The sequence below is a fragment of the Gymnodraco acuticeps genome, unplaced genomic scaffold (genome assembly GCF_902827175.1).
Source record: "Gymnodraco acuticeps unplaced genomic scaffold, fGymAcu1.1, whole genome shotgun sequence".
NCBI classification, from domain to species: domain Eukaryota; kingdom Metazoa; phylum Chordata; class Actinopteri; order Perciformes; family Bathydraconidae; genus Gymnodraco; species Gymnodraco acuticeps.
In genome coordinates, this window is record NW_022992059.1 from 1,857,370 (window position 1) to 1,875,660 (window position 18,291).

At 43.4% G+C, this 18,291-nt stretch overlaps 1 protein-coding gene across 2 annotated transcripts in view; it reads left to right on the forward strand.

The window, feature by feature from the left end:
• si:dkey-240h12.4 (death-associated protein kinase 2) overlaps positions 1-17,224 on the forward strand; it is a 29,294-nt gene extending 12,070 nt beyond the window's left edge. For both annotated transcript variants that reach the window (XM_034202174.1, XM_034202175.1), the window contains exons 4-12: positions 503-641; positions 718-847; positions 1,419-1,467; positions 5,308-5,334; positions 6,368-6,520; positions 8,421-8,466; positions 8,728-8,817; positions 10,470-10,556; positions 15,315-17,224. In XM_034202174.1, coding sequence (XP_034058065.1) covers positions 503-641; positions 718-847; positions 1,419-1,467; positions 5,308-5,334; positions 6,368-6,520; positions 8,421-8,466; positions 8,728-8,817; positions 10,470-10,556; positions 15,315-15,395 — 802 coding nt within the window. In that variant the 3' untranslated portion in view covers positions 15,396-17,224. The remainder of the gene's footprint in view (positions 1-502; positions 642-717; positions 848-1,418; positions 1,468-5,307; positions 5,335-6,367; positions 6,521-8,420; positions 8,467-8,727; positions 8,818-10,469; positions 10,557-15,314) is intronic.
• The last annotated feature ends 1,067 nt before the right edge of the window (positions 17,225-18,291 follow it).

Sequence of the window (18,291 nt, forward strand, 5' to 3'; positions counted from 1 at the left end):
AATACTTAGGATATGGGAGAGATCTTCAGAATTATGCCGGAGCTGTGTCACTTCGTGGCTGCAGAAAACGTCTCTCAATTCTGCGGCCGTAACTTCCAATAAACCTTGAGTGTCTGCCATCAAGTCGAGCTCTCCTGTGTTCTCATTGTGTTTCGAGTCCTTGCTCCAGAGGTTTCCTTTACAGTTATGATGGCTTCCATCTGAAAGACACGGCCAAAAACAAGCTTGTCCTCCAATTTCTATTGTGGCCTCACCAGCACTTTTCTGGAAAGTGTAATATTTTCAACTCAAAGCTCAAAAAAAGCAGTGCGCTCATAAAAAGAACGCGCTCTGTGCTCATTGGAATCAACTGAAAGAAACGATGTTCAGAGAAATTCGCTATATGGACGATCTCTACTGTTGTCTTTCCCTGTATGATGTTCTGCTGCTTTGTCCCTGTCCTGTTCAGGGTTTGGTCAGAATAAGAGAAACACCTGACTGTAAGACACTCCTCTGTTTTCAGTGTTACTGGAGGGGAGCTGTTTGACTTCATTGCTGAAAAGGAGAACCTGCTGGAGAGTGAGGCTATCGAGTTCATGGAGCAGATCCTGAAGGGGCTGGGGTTCATGCACAGCAAGAACATCGTACACTTTGACCTCAAGGTACCAGCTAACTGACACTGCCTGCTGCTGATGATGTTTCAAACACAGCTGTGATATCATTTCTCTCTCCATCCAGCCAGAAAACATCATGCTGTCAGACAGAGTGGCCCCGCACCCCAACATCAAACTCATCGACTTCGGCCTCGCACACCGCTTCCATCAGGGGGAGGAGTACAGGAGCTCCAGCGGCACCCCGCAGTACATTGGTGAGGAGGAAGAGTTCTTTTTTAGATCTGGTAGATTCCTCCAATACCATGTACAGATATGAAATCATTCATTAATATCATCTAAGATGTACTATCTCAAAATATTGTTTTCTTTGTACGAGCACTTCATGGTTTTTTTTATCTTATTTTGATCATTTATTGTATTTTTCCGTATTGTTTTGTACCACTGCCAGACAAAATAAATCCAACATTAACCATTGCAAGATCTTTATGCAAGCTTAAATATGAGAACATTTTCTATGTTTCTATTTTTCCCTTGTTTCTTTACATTATGGGAGTAATTGGGTAGTCCTTAAAGACATTACATTAATAACAATGGAAGAAATATTATTTTATTACAAGATATGCCACTTTTAAGGTTGAATCTCCACTTCTGTTCAGTGGCTCATCTTTGATTCAGCTACTGCTCATGGGATCTCTCCATCTCTATCTCTGCCTCTCTTCTTTGCTTGCTTAATAGTTTAATTGAATTGAATATGCTTTGTTAGCATGAATGTAACGGCCACAGTTTTTACAAAAGCATCACTGGCTCTGTCTCTCTCTGTCACAGCCCCTGAGGTGATCACCAGTGACCCTCTGAGCACAGCAGCAGATATGTGGTGAGCACATTTCCACATCTCATTATTGTACACCCCACGCTGTGATTCCAAAAAGTGTTGGACTATTTTCAGCATCTCTCTATTTGCTGTCTATAGAGGGAGAGCATATTATTCTGTTAGACATGTCGGGCTGTCCTGAGGCCTTCTCTACTAATTGAATAGCCTGCAAAAAACACAATATACCGTGATTGGTAATTGTTTTTTATTTACAAGGTTTGTGTCAGTAACTTAGTTGAAACTAAATTCTATGATGTCAAGTGTAAGGACAACCTTTGCTGCCACACTATCACATATGGTATCATCGTAGACTTTTCTTCAGTAGGGGGGACAAAGCTCAGTGTTACCCCCCCCCCCCACACCGACAGCGGCCTCGAACATTTACATTCGGAGAAACGCGCTGCACAAACGATTGTAAATATAAAAACACAAGTGTGCCAAAACACATGCAAATGGGGAAACATCCCCACCAACTTGAGGAAACATACACAGCTATAACTAAAAGCTGCATAAACCAAACACTGCAAGAAGCTGAAAACACAACGGAAACCAGAGCACTCTTTGACGTTCACGATTATAAAGCTGAACAACTGTCTCTGTCTCAGAGTTAGTCATCTCATAACTGAAAGTGTTCGTCAGTATATCTGAAATGACTAGGTTAGCTACGTTAGCTAGCTAGCTTACAGCAGATCTGCAGTAACATCAGAAGGAGTCATGTGATCACATTGTTAAAATAAGCCTATCAAAAATGTTAGGTACGTTTCCAACAACAGAGACAGTTGTTCAGCTTTATAATCCTGAACGTCACCTAGCGCTCCGTCCCAGCTGTGTGCGTCACTCTTTAGTGTCCCCTGGTCTCCCAGCTGTGTGCGTCACTCTTTAGTGTCCCCTGGTCTCCCAGCTGTGTGCGTCACTCTTTAGTGTCCCCTGGTCTCCCAGCTGTGTGCGTCACTCTTTAGTGTCCCCTGGTCTCCCAGCTGTGTGCATCACTTTTTAGTGTCCCCTGGTCTCCCAGCTGTGTGCATCACTCTTTAGTGTCCCCTGGTCTCCCAGCTGTGTGCATCACTCTTTAGTGTCCCCTGGTCTCCCAGCTGTGTGCGTCACTCTTTAGTGTCCCCTGGTCTCCCAGCTGTGTGCGTCACTTTTTAGTGTCCCCTGGTCTCCCAGCTGTGTGCATCACTTTTTAGTGTCCCCTGGTCTCCCAGCTGTGTGCGTCACTCTTTAGTGTCCCCTGGTCTCCCAGCTGTGTGCGTCACTTTTTAGTGTCCCCTGGTCTCCCAGCTGTGTGCATCACTTTTTAGTGTCCCCTGGTCTCCCAGCTGTGTGCGTCACTCTTTAGTGTCCCCTGGTCTCCCAGCTGTGTTCGTCACTTTTTAGTGTCCCCTGGTCTCCCAGCTGTGTGCGTCACTCTTTAGTGTCCCCTGGTCTCCCAGCTGTGTGCATCACTCTTTAGTGTCCCCTGGTCTCCCAGCTGTGTGCATCACTTTTTAGTGTCCCCTGGTCTCCCAGCTGTGTGCATCACTCTTTAGTGTCCCCTGGTCTCCCAGCTGTGTGCGTCACTCTTTAGTGTCCCCTGGTCTCCCAGCTGTGTGCGTCACTCTTTAGTGTCCCCTGGTCTCCCAGCTGTGTGCATCACTTTTTAGTGTCCCCTGGTCTCCCAGCTGTGTGCATCACTCTTTAGTGTCCCCTGGTCTCCCAGCTGTGTGCATCACTTTTTAGTGTCCCCTGGTCTCCCAGCTGTGTGCATCACTCTTTAGTGTCCCCTGGTCTCCCAGCTGTGTGCGTCACTCTTTAGTGTCCCCTGGTCTCCCAGCTGTGTGCGTCACTCTTTAGTGTCCCCTGGTCTCCCAGCTGTGTGCAACACTCTTTAGTGTCCCCTGGTCTCCCAGCTGTGTGCATCACTCTTTAGTGTCCCCTGGTCTCCCAGTTGTGTGCATCACTTTTTAGTGTCCCCTGGTCTCCCAGCTGTGTGCGTCACTCTTTAGTGTCCCCTGGTCTCCCAGTTGTGTGCATCACTCTTTAGTGTCCCCTGGTCTCCCAGCTGTGTGCGTCACTCTTTAGTGTCCCCTGGTCTCCCAGTTGTGTGCGTCACTCTTTAGTGTCCCCTGGTCTCCCAGCTGTGTCCCCTGGTCTCCCAGCGTGTGCGTCACTCTTTAGTGTCCCCTGGTTCTCCCAGCTGTGTGCGTCACTCTTTAGTGTCCCCTGGTCTCCCAGCTGTGTGCGTCACTCTTTAGTGTCCCCCTGGTCTCCCAGCTTGTGTGGCGTCACTCTTTAGTGTCCCCTGGTCTCCCAGCTGTGTGCAGTCACTTTTAGTGTCCCCTGGTCTCCCAGCTGTGTGCATCACTTTTTAGTGTCCCCTGGTCTTCCAGCTGTGTGCATCACTTTAGTGTCCCCTGGTCTCCCAGCTTGTGTGCGTCACTCTTTAGTGTCCCCTGGTTCTCCCAGCTGTGTGCGTCACTCTTTAGTGTCCCCTGGTCTCCCAGCTGTGTGCGTCACTCTTTAGTGTCCCCTGGTCTCCCAGCTGTGTGCGTCACTCTTTAGTGTCCCCTGGTCTCCCAGCTGTGTGCGTCACTCTTTAGTGTCCCCTGGTCTCCCAGGCTGTGTGCGTCACTCTTTAGTGTCCCCTGGTTCTCCAAGCGTGTGCTCACTCTTTAGTGTCCCCTGGTCTCCCAGCTGTGTGCGTCACTCTTTAGTGTCCCCTGGTCTCCCAGCTGTGTGCGTCACTCTTAGTGTCCCCTGGTCTCCCAGCTGTGTGCGTCCCTCTTTAGTGTCCCCTGGTCTCCCAGCTGTGTGCGTCACTCTTTAGTGTCCCCTGGTCTCCCAGCTGTGTGCGTCACTCTTTAGTGTCCCCTGGTCTCCCAGCTGTGTGCGTCACTCTTTAGTGTCCCCTGGTCTCCCAGCTGTGTGCGTCACTCTTTAGTGTCCCCTGGTCTCCCAGCTGTGTGCGTCACTCTTTAGTGTCCCCTGGTCTCCCAGCTGTGTGCGTCACTCTTTAGTGTCCCCTGGTCTCCCAGCTGTGTGCGTCACTCTTTAGTGTCCCCTGGTCTCCCAGCTGTGTGCGTCACTCTTTAGTGTCCCCTGGTCTCCCAGCTGTGTGCGTCACTCTTTAGTGTCCCCTGGTCTCCCAGCTGTGTGCGTCACTCTTTAGTGTCCCCTGGTCTCCCAGCTGTGTGCGTCACTCTTTAGTGTCCCCTGGTCTCCCAGCTGTGTGCGTCACTCTTTAGTGTCCCCTGGTCTCCCAGCTGTGTGCGTCACTCTTTAGTGTCCCCTGGTCTCCCAGCTGTGTGCGTCACTCTTTAGTGTCCCCTGGTCTCCCAGCTGTGTGCGTCACTCTTTAGTGTCCCCTGGTCTCCCAGCTGTGTGGCGTCACTCTTTAGTGTCCCCCTGGTCTCCCAGCTGTGTGCGTCACTCTTTAGTGTCCCCTGGTCTCCCAGCTGTGTGCGTCACTCTTTAGTGTCCCCTGGTCTCCCAGCTGTGTGCATCACTCTTTAGTGTCCCCTGGTCTCCGTTGTGTTTTGAACTTCGTGCAGCGTTTGGTTTATGCAGCTTTTAGTAAACGCTGCACGTTTCCTCAAGTTGGTGGACACGTTTCACCATTTGCATGTGTTTTGGTATATTTGTGTTTTTATATTTGCATAATTTCTGAAACTGCAGTACGTTTCTCCTAATGGAAATGTTGTTGCCCTGTCAGCCTCCGTACACTGTCCAACATCTGTCAGCATCTGTCAGCATCTGTCAGCAGTCTGTCCGTGACGTTTTGAGAAGGCAGCATTTGTGCTCTGTTTGTCACACACTAATGAAACGTGTATGACTGTGTGCGTCTTGTGTTTCTTTCTGCTGCAGGAGCATCGGAGTTATTACCTTCATACTGTAAGTTGTTAGTGTTGCTGTGTTGGGGGGGGCATGTCAGTTCTTGTAGACATTACACACGTTATTGTAATTTTCTAATGATCTGACATACTGTATAAGCATCTGCTGACTCATTGATACTCTGAATTCAGCCACTGTGTGTGTTGATCGTTAACCATCATGTGTATTACACAGGCTTGGGAGGGTAACTTCAGAAATGTATTCCATTTAGTAGTACAGCTAATTACTAGTTACCTGTTAAAAAAACATTACTTTACTTCTGAATTACCTCAATATCAAATGCAAAGCAAATAAAAACAAGAGAAACTAAATATCAATACGATGTTTAACTGAAGTTAAACATCGTATTGATACTTCTTTACTCTTGTATTATGTAAGACAACAGAACAATGTGACCTTAGGAAAGAAGAAGCCAGGATATTTAGGATCAGAAATGATCTTATTGATAGGAAGACCTGCCTTTCACTCAGCAGATTCAGACAGCAGCCTGTACACCAACAATGAAACACATGAGCACATCCTACAGTTTCAAAAAGCAGGAATCAAACCTGAGCTGACAGAAAATGCTCCGTTTTAGTTTAATACACACAGTTAAGCTCACACACACTATTTTATGAACATACAGGTTCACCTGCTGAATTAAAAACAGAACAAATGAAGCAAAGAAAGTGAAAACCATGAAGCAGATTCAGGCAGTAGAAGTATAGACTCACTCTTAAAGTGTTAGCCTACAGAACAGTACAGCTTACAGAGAAGAGAGAACATCTGACCCTTTACAACAAACACTAGATGCTCTTTTTTGGACACGGTAACCCTGATTAGTTATCAACTACAGTAATCTTCTTACATCTGTTTTTATGTAACTGTAAATGAATACAGTTACTTTTATTGTATCCTGATTATGTAATCCTGTTACCCCCCAAGCCTGATGATACCCTTCCACTTTGATCTGTTATCTGGAGTGGAATCACAGAGACATATACCTTGCAGATATATATTGCCGTCTCACTCCTGCTGTGCTCTCTGTCCTCAGATTGAGTGGTCTGTCACCCTTCCAAGGGGACACTGATGATGAAACGCTGAGGAACATCATCATCATGAACTACGAGTTCGCTGCTCAGTACTTCAGCATGACCAGCTCCATGGCCAAAGACTTCATCCAGAAGCTGCTGGTGAAAGATCCCAGGTATGTGGTATAGGTACACGATCTGTCATGGGGGGTTGCACTCTTAGACACAAAAGAGACTTGTGTGCATTAGTTTAAAATATATTCCAGAAACACACGTCCATCAGTGCAATGTGGCTGCATACTGAAGGCTCTGTCTAATGAGTGCTGCATCGGAAAACACACATTTCTTTACATTCAGAAACTTTGACTGAAATACAAATATCAAAGAAGTCTGCAAACACAACATAGACACAACTCATTATGTACCTTCAGGCATTAGTCCATATCAGCTAGCAGGTTAACTGTTTGGTTACTAAGCAACCACAACCTGCATGCTGTAATGACTATGATGATGATAATGCAGTGATTTAACTGTCTAAAGTAAAGAAAGTCAGATGGACTTCCAGCACTATAAATCCTCAGCACCACTGTAATCCAATCCAACTTGATTTATAAAGCACTTTACAGCCTCCAGAGCAAAGTGCTGAACAGAGAACCACACAACAGTTCACAAAACAAAAACAAATAAAGGTAAGAACAGAAAAAGAATAGCCATAAAGTAAAAACAATATACCATTTAAAAGCAACCATCTACAAAGTGCAGAATGCTAACGTTGGGTTTTATGAACATTTAAAAAACGGACAGTGAAGAAGCCTCGCTAATGTGGGGGGGGCAGAGCGGTCCACAGTTTAGGGGCTGCAGCAGCGACAGTACGGCCCCCCTTTGAGCTTTGACTTTGTGCTGAGTGCATTCAGGAGCAGGTGATCAGCTGACCTGAGAAGGTGGGTGGGTGTGTGGGGGTGTAGCAGCTCAGAGAGGGAGGGCGGGGCCAGGCCATTGAGGGATTTCAAAGTATATACACTTGAGCGGTTATTCAAAACATTGACTAACCGCTCATGTTTGCCTCACAGTCGCTGAAACAGTGGGATAAAGGCAAAGCTGTAAACACAGAGGAGACCCTGTGAGCCACGCAGCACACGGGTTCAGTTTAGCAGCAGGAGACACTGATGTGATTATGTGCAGCAAGATGGACATTTATAGATACAATATCCACTGTCTATTCAAATAAATGAAGAAATCTATAAATATATCTAGCTACTTTCCAGCACTAGGCTTCTGTTATATCCGGTCAAGCCAAATGAAGAAACTGCTACCTCCACCTGTTGTGTTAGAAGGAGTTGTCTAATTCAGGAGAGGAGAATGATAATAATACATTTGATTTATATAGCGCTTCTCATCTGCCAAGACAAATCTCGAAGCAGAATGATCATCTGTATTTAAATATCAGGACAAAAGTTACTGAGTGCAGCTTTTAAAGCTAAATACATGTCTATCCTTTATGAAAAATGAGATGCAGACATCACAGGCAGTTACCCCTAGAGCCACAGGATGTCCACATAACATCTTTATCTGGCAGGGTGTTGGGCAGAGCCCCCTCGAAGAGCTTCATCCCAACGCTTTTATAGTGTTTCTACTATATCTTGAGCGAGCAGGACAATCCACGAATGGAGATAAAAGTCCAACACTCACCGGCAGCATCATTTAACGTTTGGCGATCTGCTCCAACAAATGACCTTTGTTACATTACATGACAATGTCACTTGTTAGACGCTTTTATCCAAGCGACTCACATACTCAGTACTGTGGACGATCCCCACAGGAGCACTTTGGGGTGGTTGTTCACAAACAACAGCATGTACTTTATGACGGTAGCAAAAACAACACTCTTTCACACACTCATTTAACCTGTAAAACTATGATTACAAATGCATATTAATATCATATATGCATTATGCTTGTGTTTTCTGCTTTTTCTGTTAGCTCACACATGTAATTATAAATAAAGTATATTTCATGTTAGTTAACTAGTTAATTACCCCAGTTGGTGAACCACGTCTGTGTCTCTGTGTGTTGCAGTGAGAGGATGACGGCAGAGGAGTGTCTGCTGCACCCATGGATTAAGGTGAGTCATGACTACACCTGCGTCTGTGTGTGTGTGTGTGTGTGTGTGTGTGTGTGTGTGTGTGTGTGTGTGTGTGTGTGTGTGTGTGTGTGTGTGTGTGTGTGTGTGTGTGTGTGTGTGTGTGTGTGTGTGTGTGTGTGTGTTGTGTGTGTGTGTGTGTGTGTGTGTGTGTGTGTGTGGTGTGTGTGTGTGTGTGTGTGTGGTGTGTGTGTGTGTTGTGTGTGTGTGTGTGTGTGTCAATACAACTGCTCTCTGTTGCAGCCCATCACACGCACACAGGTGGCCAAAAGGAATCGATCTTCAATCAATATGAAGAGCTTTAAGAAGTTCAACGCCAGAAGGAAATGGAAGGTGAGTGTGGACATTTTGCCGAACCAGCATGGGCTGTAAGTGTAGTATAATATATTTATTATAAGATAAGATGCACCTTAACCCTAACCCTTATAAACAGGGATATTAAGGATACAAACAAGAACAAAATATAATAAGAATAACATGTATTAATAGTATGAATAGAAATAAGAAAAGTAAACTCTGATCAGGTGAATGTACTTATGAACAGATGTGAACAAGGTTAAATATACATTTAAATGTGCATGGACCAGTGTGGCTGAAAGTGGTTTGTGCATACAGTGCAACTATTATTAATGTTCAGTGCAGGTTATTTTTATGGGCAACAGGGTTACATGATTGTGCAGCCTGATGGCTAAAGGGACAAAAAAACATCAAATCCACTGACTGATTTTACAAACTTGTCGTCATCTGGAAATCAATTCAGAAAAAAAACCTAGGTGATTGTGCTCTGAACTGCTACTGGGCAGTTCAAGCTAAACATGGAGGAGCGTACAACAAATAACAAATTCATGTTACACAAGCACAGAGGCAAAGTCACCACTCACCAAAACTGTGAGCAATATTAATGGATGTTAGAGAGAGAACTGAATGCAGAGTTAGAGGAGGGTTGCTCAGTGGCTCATGAAGACAAATATCCTGACTATGGAGAACATAAATACGCGGATCATCCTCTTCCAGTGGGTCCATAAAGTGTGCTAACCTGTTTTCCTTTAGCCCCGCCTCCAATTCCCCCTGTCACGCATGGGCAGTTCTAGGTTGGTGTGGGGGGCAAAAGGGGTGAGTACCCCTGTAACACTGCACTTGGACCCCCCTGTGGCCCCCTACTGAAGAAGTGTCTATGATAATGCCATACGTGATAGTGTGGCAAAGGCTGTCCTTACACCTGTCGTCATAGAATTTAGTTTTTAATAATGTAATTTATTACAATTTCAACTAAGTTGCTGACATACATTTTGTAAATAAAAAACAATTACCAATCATGGTATATTATGTTCTTTGCAGGCTATGACTTTAATCTCAACTAACAAGGTTAAAATCTTGAGCAGTGTCTTTTGTCCTGCATTTAGTCACGGCAGCGTCTCGTCTCAGTCAGATGAATGGAGAGAGATACATCTAAATTCAGCTTTCAGCTCATTTTGAATGTTTTTATTCAAGTATTAGTACTGGCTAATTGATAGCAAAAATGATCCACGGATGAATAGAGGACTCTTTCCCAATATAAGCGAATGGGAAAAGTCTTTCTCGGCACAATGCCGTCATGGACTGACCTGGAAGTGAAGTACCACCATCTGGACCTTATGAAAATGTGCTTCAACATCCGGACCACTTCCTGAAGGCTTGGCAATATTAGGTGCATTTGGAACAGCATGGAAACCTTCATTCATTATTTAAAACCTCTGAAACAACACCAGGACACAGCTGTAAAATGATTTTTCTGAAAGAGTCACTGGTGATGACACTTGGAGAGGATCTGTGGAACAGCAGACTGGCACATATCCAAACCCTATGTTTAATTTACAAGTTTGGAGATTTAAGGACGGTGTTGGATAAATGACTGAAATGATTGGATAAAGACTTTTGTTTGCTGGTACCGTTATCTGAACACTGTAAAACGTTGTCTCTCCCCCCCCCCCCCCCCCCCCCTCCAGATGTCCTACAACATGGTGTGGATGTGTAACCGGCTGGTCCGGTTGAATCTGCTGTGTAAGGGACGCTCAGAGGCAGATCCTCTGGAGGTGAGAGCTCTTTATTTCACATACTGCCGGTATACAGACACAGAACACCTTACAGGTTATTCTGTAAATGTGGCTAATACACTGACAACAGATCATAGAGTTGACCACAGGCCCCTTCAGCATGCTTTAAGGAGTTGTGAAGAAAGGCAGGAGTGTCAGACTCTCCTCTGGTCTCTGATGCCCAATTCACACCAACGCGGTTCCAGGGCCGGTGCTCGGCCTACCAGATCAGCTCGGGGTCTGTTACGACGGCACGCATTGGCTGTACGGCAACCCAAGAGGACATTTTACACGGCCATATTCCGAAAGATTATAAAAAAATAACAATCGACATTGATCTGAACGAGGGAGGTGATTTATTATCATTACAATGTAATTTCCCGATCATTTAAATATGAATATGGTAAAATACATTCTTAGAATAAGCGAGAAATGGATTTAACTCCTGTTTGACAATAACTGTGAATTTCTTTCCTTTTATTTAAAATTAGAAATCAAATGTGATCATACACCAACGCAGTTTTTAAAGATATACATTTTTCAACACAGAATCATTTACCAAATTACACCATATCAGAGTCAGAAAATGCTATCTGTTCATTGCAGTTATTGTTTATTGAATTAGATTAACATGAGCTCAACATAATTATGTAGAGTACAAGTCCACAGCCAAGAAAATGCTATTTGCATGTCATTTTATTTATGGGATTCTAACACTGGAGTTTGTTATTATTTACTATAACTTGATCATTCTGCTTCAGTTTGTGGGCTACAGCCAGTTTATGGTAGCAGCACGTTAATAGCTTCATCCTCTGAACGTGTGTACTGTCTGTTCAAAAAACTGCAGGAACCCAGAACACAGACAAAAAACATAACCCCCTTCACATCTCAACTATTGTAAATGTTACGGGTCCCCGATGTGACCACAGTAGCAGTGATGAAACCTGTATTAAGCAGGTGAAACAGGAGCATGAGGACACGGTGTGCTATGTTTCCTTGCAGATCGCTTCTCTGGTTGTTTTATTGCACATCAAAATCATGTAAACATATTAACTTTATATTTTATGCATTTCAGTTCTTCAATAACATTATTATCACTTCACTTTCCTGACACAGTTCCACTAACATACATTCACTGTCGATTGTTATTTTTTAATATTCTTTGCGGAATTTGGCCGTGTAAAATGTCCTCGTGGGTTGCCGTACAGCCAATGCCTGACGTCATTGGTAAGCGTAACGGACCCCGAGCTAATCTGGTAGGCCGAGCACATATGGTACCTACACCGGTTCGGAGATAGAGCCTGATCTGTTTTTCCTGTTCACACCGCAGTGGAGCCGGCTCTTTTCCCCGAAAACCGGTTCTTACCAAGCTCCAAAAAAAATTGGGTTTTGAAGCAAGAACCACATACGTCACGCTTACGTCGGAGGCGGGGGCAGGGGCGGGATCAATCTGAGCAACAGTAACAAGCAGTAGCGCTGAGCAACGATGTTCATCCAGGGGACATGTGATTAGTGAGTAAACAAACGGCAAAGGGCAGAAAGTCTGATGCACATTTGATCATCTCAAATAACTTATAATCACAACGGGAACAGTTTGCAGAGCTGTGCTTCGTTGACAGAAGTCCAGCCATGCGTCACGCCTCTTTTAAACATCACTGTTGGCTGAAATCGTCTCAGGAGAATACTTCAGTGTACCCTCGGTTATAGCTCCTCTAGAGACACTCCTCTCTCCTCTAAATCAGTGTATCCTCGGTTACAGCTCCTCTAGATCAGTGGTTCCCAAACTTTTGTGCCCAAGGCACACCAAAGGTCAAGTAAAATCTCAAGGCACACCTATTGTGCAAAATAGCCCTTATAACACGTGTTATCACTCATATCATGTAAAATATCTGTAAATGTGCATAATTATTTACTAATGCCAAATAAAATGTGACAAAGACAACTATATTACTCATGACATATTTATTAACGAAATATTTCAGAAATTAATTTGAAACTTTATCAAATTAGGCTTCATCAAAGCAGCAACACACTCATTTAAACCAGACAGGTCACAAAATAAAAAATGAGGCAAAGGAAACTCAGCAGAAATTCAGCACAGAGAACTGTCAATGCAAGGAAGCTGCATTGTCCATGGTCCTAAACTACAAATTATAAATGTAACATTTCAGCAATCAGCATTGAAACATGTGCTATTGTAAATATTTTTCCGACTTACAAATTAGTGCGATACATGTGCCTGTCGGGGCGCGCAGAATTTTTGAATCCTTGGTGGCACTGAGGAGAGGGCCACTCGCAAGTCCTGTTCAACAGAGAGCCGTGAGTCCCGTGACCTCCTGTTGTTCTTCATGTAAACCAGAGTAGAGAACGCCAACTCCAGAGATGGGGTCGTTACTAAAAAAATGTAATATATTACATATTACTTTAAAAAAAAGTAATATATTACACTACTTCGTTACTATCTACATAAAGTAACTCGTTACTTTACTCGTTACTTTACTCGAGCACGTACGAACTGCGCATGCGTGAGTGGCAATAACTGTCCTTACCAGCAGGCGGCGGTAGTGTGTATTTGTCATTCAAAACAGGCAACAACCGGAAGACAGAGAAGAAGAACAGACTACGTGATATAAACAAACAACAAATAGCGTGTGCGGTAGCTTCACCTTAGCATGTGTTCTTTGCAGGTGTTTGTTGAGGTTTGACCACGTGGTGTTTACAGCAGTGGATAACAGCTTCTGGCCTGGACACAGTTTGCACCTCACCGTCACATTCCTGTCTATTCTTCGGACGAACTCAAAATAATGGGCATACCTCCACCCCTCGAGAGTTATCGCTGACTCAGCCATGTTTATGCAGCACTGCACGTGGAGATGTGGATGTGCAAATCGCACAGATTACGTACATTTAAACCTACAAAGTACTGATATAGTAAATAAAAATAAAATTATTATTTTTGTTGTAGTTGTATATTGCAATAATAACGTATGGTTGTCACAAAATCCCACGGCACACCCGGACTTGCCTCACGGCACACCATTTGGGAACCACTGCTCTAGAGACACTCCTCTCTCCTCTCTCCTCTACATCTTTGTACCCTCGGTTACAGCTCCTCTAGAGACACTCCTCTCTCCTCTCTCCTCTAAATCAGTGTATCCTCGGTTACGGCTCCTCCAGACAGCCTCCTCGATAATTTATCCTCGACGACCCTTTAGAGACATTTGTTTTCCTTTGAGACGGCGCGCCGACATCTGTTTCCGGGTCGCTGCCGGAGGACCTGGGAGTCTGGGATGCGAAAATTATAGAAATGACAAACGGCTCATTTCCCAGGACTCGCGCGCGTCTGCTTGACGCCGGGATGACCGGCTGCCCTCCCCGACAGGCGCACGGACGCGAGGGCCCGCTCATCACTGCGCGCACAAGTGCGACCGCAGTTTTAATTATATTATTATTATTATTATATTATATTATTATTGTTGCTGATGGTTGTGGTCGAGGAGCTGTAGATGTTGCACTAACATCTGTATCATGGTCAGTAGCGTCTGGAGCACGAACGCAACCCTGTGATCCGCCATTGTTGTTGGCGAAACGCATCATCACTGACTGGTGAGGCTATGATCGTATAGGGCGTACACACGGAGCCGCAAGCGTTTTGTTTCCAGACCTACCCACTCTGGGAGCCGTTTTCAAAGTGTATCGGATTCGGGCTCCGAATCCGGGGCACCGTGTTGGCTACAATTATTTTTTTACGCAAGCCTTCATCGCCACGGAGGAGCACACAGCCTCTGTGAGCCAGAGAGAGCTAGGGAGAGAGAGCACACCGTTATCTATTTAATATAGATAAAGTAAGAAATCATTCCAATGTGTACTATAGGAGAGTAAAAAGTTTAAAAGGGGAGTGATTAGTAAAATATGCATAAATAAAAAGAAAGAATGCCAACTAGGTAACATAAGATAAGAATAAACAAGTTTAAATGATTTGTTGAGATCATATTCTAAAGATGTTTTGATTATTGAAAAGTATACAGCTCCCTTTCATCTGAGTGTTGAGAGCTGTATCCATCAATTCATGTTGGGCTCAAAGTGCACCAGATTGATGCATTTCACTTTAACATTTAAAAAAGTGATTTGTAATCTGTTCTAGAAAAACGATGTGATGTTGGATATTTGTGGAGTTAGGTGGTCCGCGAGTGATTTTTTTTGTTGGTTGAGTGGTCCTTGGTATGAAAAAGTTTGAGAATCACTGCCCTAGAGGATGTGAGGTCCACCCCCAAATAAAGCAGGTTAAAATAATTAAATTAAATACATGTTCTTTTAGTAAACACTGCACACGGGTCCCACAGACCCAAACAGCACACAAGCATATAAGCATATAAAAATGTGCTAAATATATACACTGCAAAAAAGAAAAAGAAAAAGAGGAGTAGAAGTAGCTCACGACTTGTTTTATTTTTTGAAAGTAGCTCTCATCCTAAAAAAGGTTGGTGACCCCTGGTCTATACGATAGAGAACGTTAGTGGATACAACTGATATCGTCTCCGTGTGGACGGGGCCTTAAAGAGGCCCAATTACGCATTTTGGGGTTTTCCCTCTTCTGTAGTGTGTTCTATAGGTTTTTCTGCAAAGTCTAAAATCCCTGTGTTCCCTACAGATGGAGCTTCTCTCCCACCAAGAGCCAGCCCTCACTATAAGCTTTATCAGATAGGAAAACACAGTGTGCCTTATTTTAAATCCAACTGTTGTGTTTCTGTCCTCCAGAGACAATGTGAAAGCGACGTAGAGGACGGCGAGAGCAAGCCGGCCTCCCTGCTGCGCCGCAGACTCAGCAGCAGCTCGTAGAGCGGGGGGAGGATCCCTGAGGGGGGGTGGACGTCTTACAAGCACAGCCTCATCTTACAAGCATGTGTATGTGGAAGAGCTCCAGGGGACAGACCAGCTGAGCATTAGGCCTTTGATGATGCTGCTTGTGATTGGGTGGTTACTGATTTAGGGAATCTTTTCAATATCACCATGTGCACAAACAAGCTTTGAGTAGACCTTCTACAGAACATTTTTACCTATATTTTTATGTCCAAGTCTTCCGTGACTTTTATGTGGATGTTTTTTTCTCGTCAGCCAAATGCAAAGTTAACCTTTACTCGTGTTGAAATGTTGTCCTGTGATGACTTAGTCATGAAAAGTGATGGAAATACCAAGGCGATGTATTTTTTCTACACAGATACATATAAATACAGAATATAATATGTAAAGCTGTATAATTCAGACTTATTTGTGAAATATTAATATATAGCCCATTCTTATCATATATTCCCTTATGTGTTGGGTTGTATGCATGCCCCGTGTTGCTATAGATATGAAAGTAGGCCTGCACCCAGGTAATGTGTTATTTCCCCTAGAGCATGAATAAAGAGTATTATATTCTATTTCATACTGATGTGTTGAAGCAACACATTCATTTGAATGTACTTGATCAGATCTGCACATCATCACGGCTCACGTTGTGAGGGTTAGTTAAGCCAGATACAGAAAGATATCCAGGTTGCCAGCTCATGTTGAGTTCCCCAAAGTGTTATGTTAGAAATGTATAGTAGGGTCTCCAGCACATATAAACTGCTGGGTGCTAACTTGCATATGTTGGGCAATTTGGACCATTAGCATAACTTGTGTTAATAAGCATTATACCGTTTTGATATTCCGCTGAAGTATACGCTGTGACGTAATAACTCTTCTTTTTTTAGGTATAAAAGTCACGACATATAAACAACTGCAACGAAAGTAACAAACACAATGCAATATCCTTTTCAATTTCAAAGAACACAAATTGGGTTATTTACAGGTGTTGTTTTGTGTGGTAGAGGTTTGCGCTTTCATTGATGCCTTTTGCACCCCGGGCCGTTGTTTTGATATTCCGCTGAAGTATAGGCTATTTTTTTTCTTTTTTTCGAGGGAAGGGGGGTGTCAGAGGGCCTAGGTATAAAAGTCACGGCTCGCCTCTGCTCAGCATTTCCGGATTCACTATATGACTCTGAGTTGGTACCAGACTAATAACTACAGGTTTGTTGACTCTCAGCTTGTTTGCAACCTGTCACCAGCAGCATCTCCCACAATCCTTCACTGTTCTGATCACAGTCTTGAGCATTTCCTGATGAGGCGGCTCATTAGAGTCACATCCCATCACCCGAGTGCTCATATTTTCAGCCCCAGTGTATTGTCAGCGATGAAACCCTGTTCCCAGGTCTCAATAATGACTTTGGTGAGTTCACCAGTCATGACTGATGGAGGTGATGGCCAGAGCGGAAAAAGCCAAACACTCGTAAAATGTTTGTTTTTTTAAAGGGTAACTTGTGTAATATACTGTTTGTCCCAGAATTGAAGTCTATAACATTAAAACACATTATCAACAGAACGTGAAGAGTTTTACGTTTTGTCAAAAATGTCTATGTATTATGTAGCAGAGACCTCTGTTGAAACTAGCATGCTTACTGACTGCAGTGCTGTCTTAATAGACAAAGATGGAGGCCATTATCTTTCTGCCACAACACATTAGACTCAAAAGCTTCACTCAGAGTCAAAGTTCACATGATGAGAACGCTGGATGGCAGCAGGTTGATATATTGGATGATGTGGTAGGGTATATTGGATTTAATAAACTGCAGTTGTGTTTATGACTCTGTCTATTTCCTGAAAATGCCCAAGTATACAGGATTTTGCATAATATTCAGCATTTATCCATGATGAAACCGTTTGCTATCAATTAATCACTAGCCTAAAAGTTTCACTAATGTGTGTGTTAGAAATAAAGAGGTTTAGACACTGTTTAGAGTTTGCCAGTATTTTTTAGAGGAAGATATAGCTTTTGGGGGTTTTGATCAATGCATGAGGTATAAACAAGGAAAACATGATTACCATCATTTTGTTATGCTTAAAGGTCCCCTATTATTCTCTTGTTCAACAATAGATTATAGGTCTCAGATACAAAACATGTTACCTTGGTTGGTTATTGGCTAATGGTTGCACAACCAAAAAAGCATTGTGACATCACAAAGTGACCAAAATCTGATCAGCTCATTTTCAGACAGGTTTTTATAAAGATGGATCAGGATAAAAAGAGAGGGGGTCTTTGTCTCTGAAACTCTCAGTCTCTTTACACAGAGGGGAAAAAGTGGATTTTGCACAATAGGTGACCTATAGGCTAAATGATTATTTTTATGAAAAAATCAACGTTTGTTTGATAAAATAAACGTTATCATCCCAGCTGAATGATTCATTCCAGATGTTCTAGGTACTTTTCTGTGTCAACAGAACCTTATGTAGTTTTACTATCGTGAAATGATAAAAAAAAAAACGGAGGTAAATGTAACTGCCTGTTCGATCATTTGGTTAGATGATGTAATGAACACAATAAAGTGACGCATGGATGACATATTTCTGGAGGCCGACCCGGAAGCATCGCAATGGGTCTCTCAACATTGGATTTTGGTATATTGCAGAAAATGATCTCTGTGGCAAACACACGTGCATGATATTTACATGTTTTGTTCAGCATGACAATCTCAACATTAACACCACTTTATGATTTTAGAAGCGTAAATGCAATCACTAGAACCGCTAAACTAAGCTAATGTTTGGTGCATGATGACGTCTCATTTAGACACTTGTTCTGTTTTCTTTACACAAAGAATGTTAACACTTTCACCAGTGGGGTATTTACTGTAGAACACAAAGTTCAAATCTC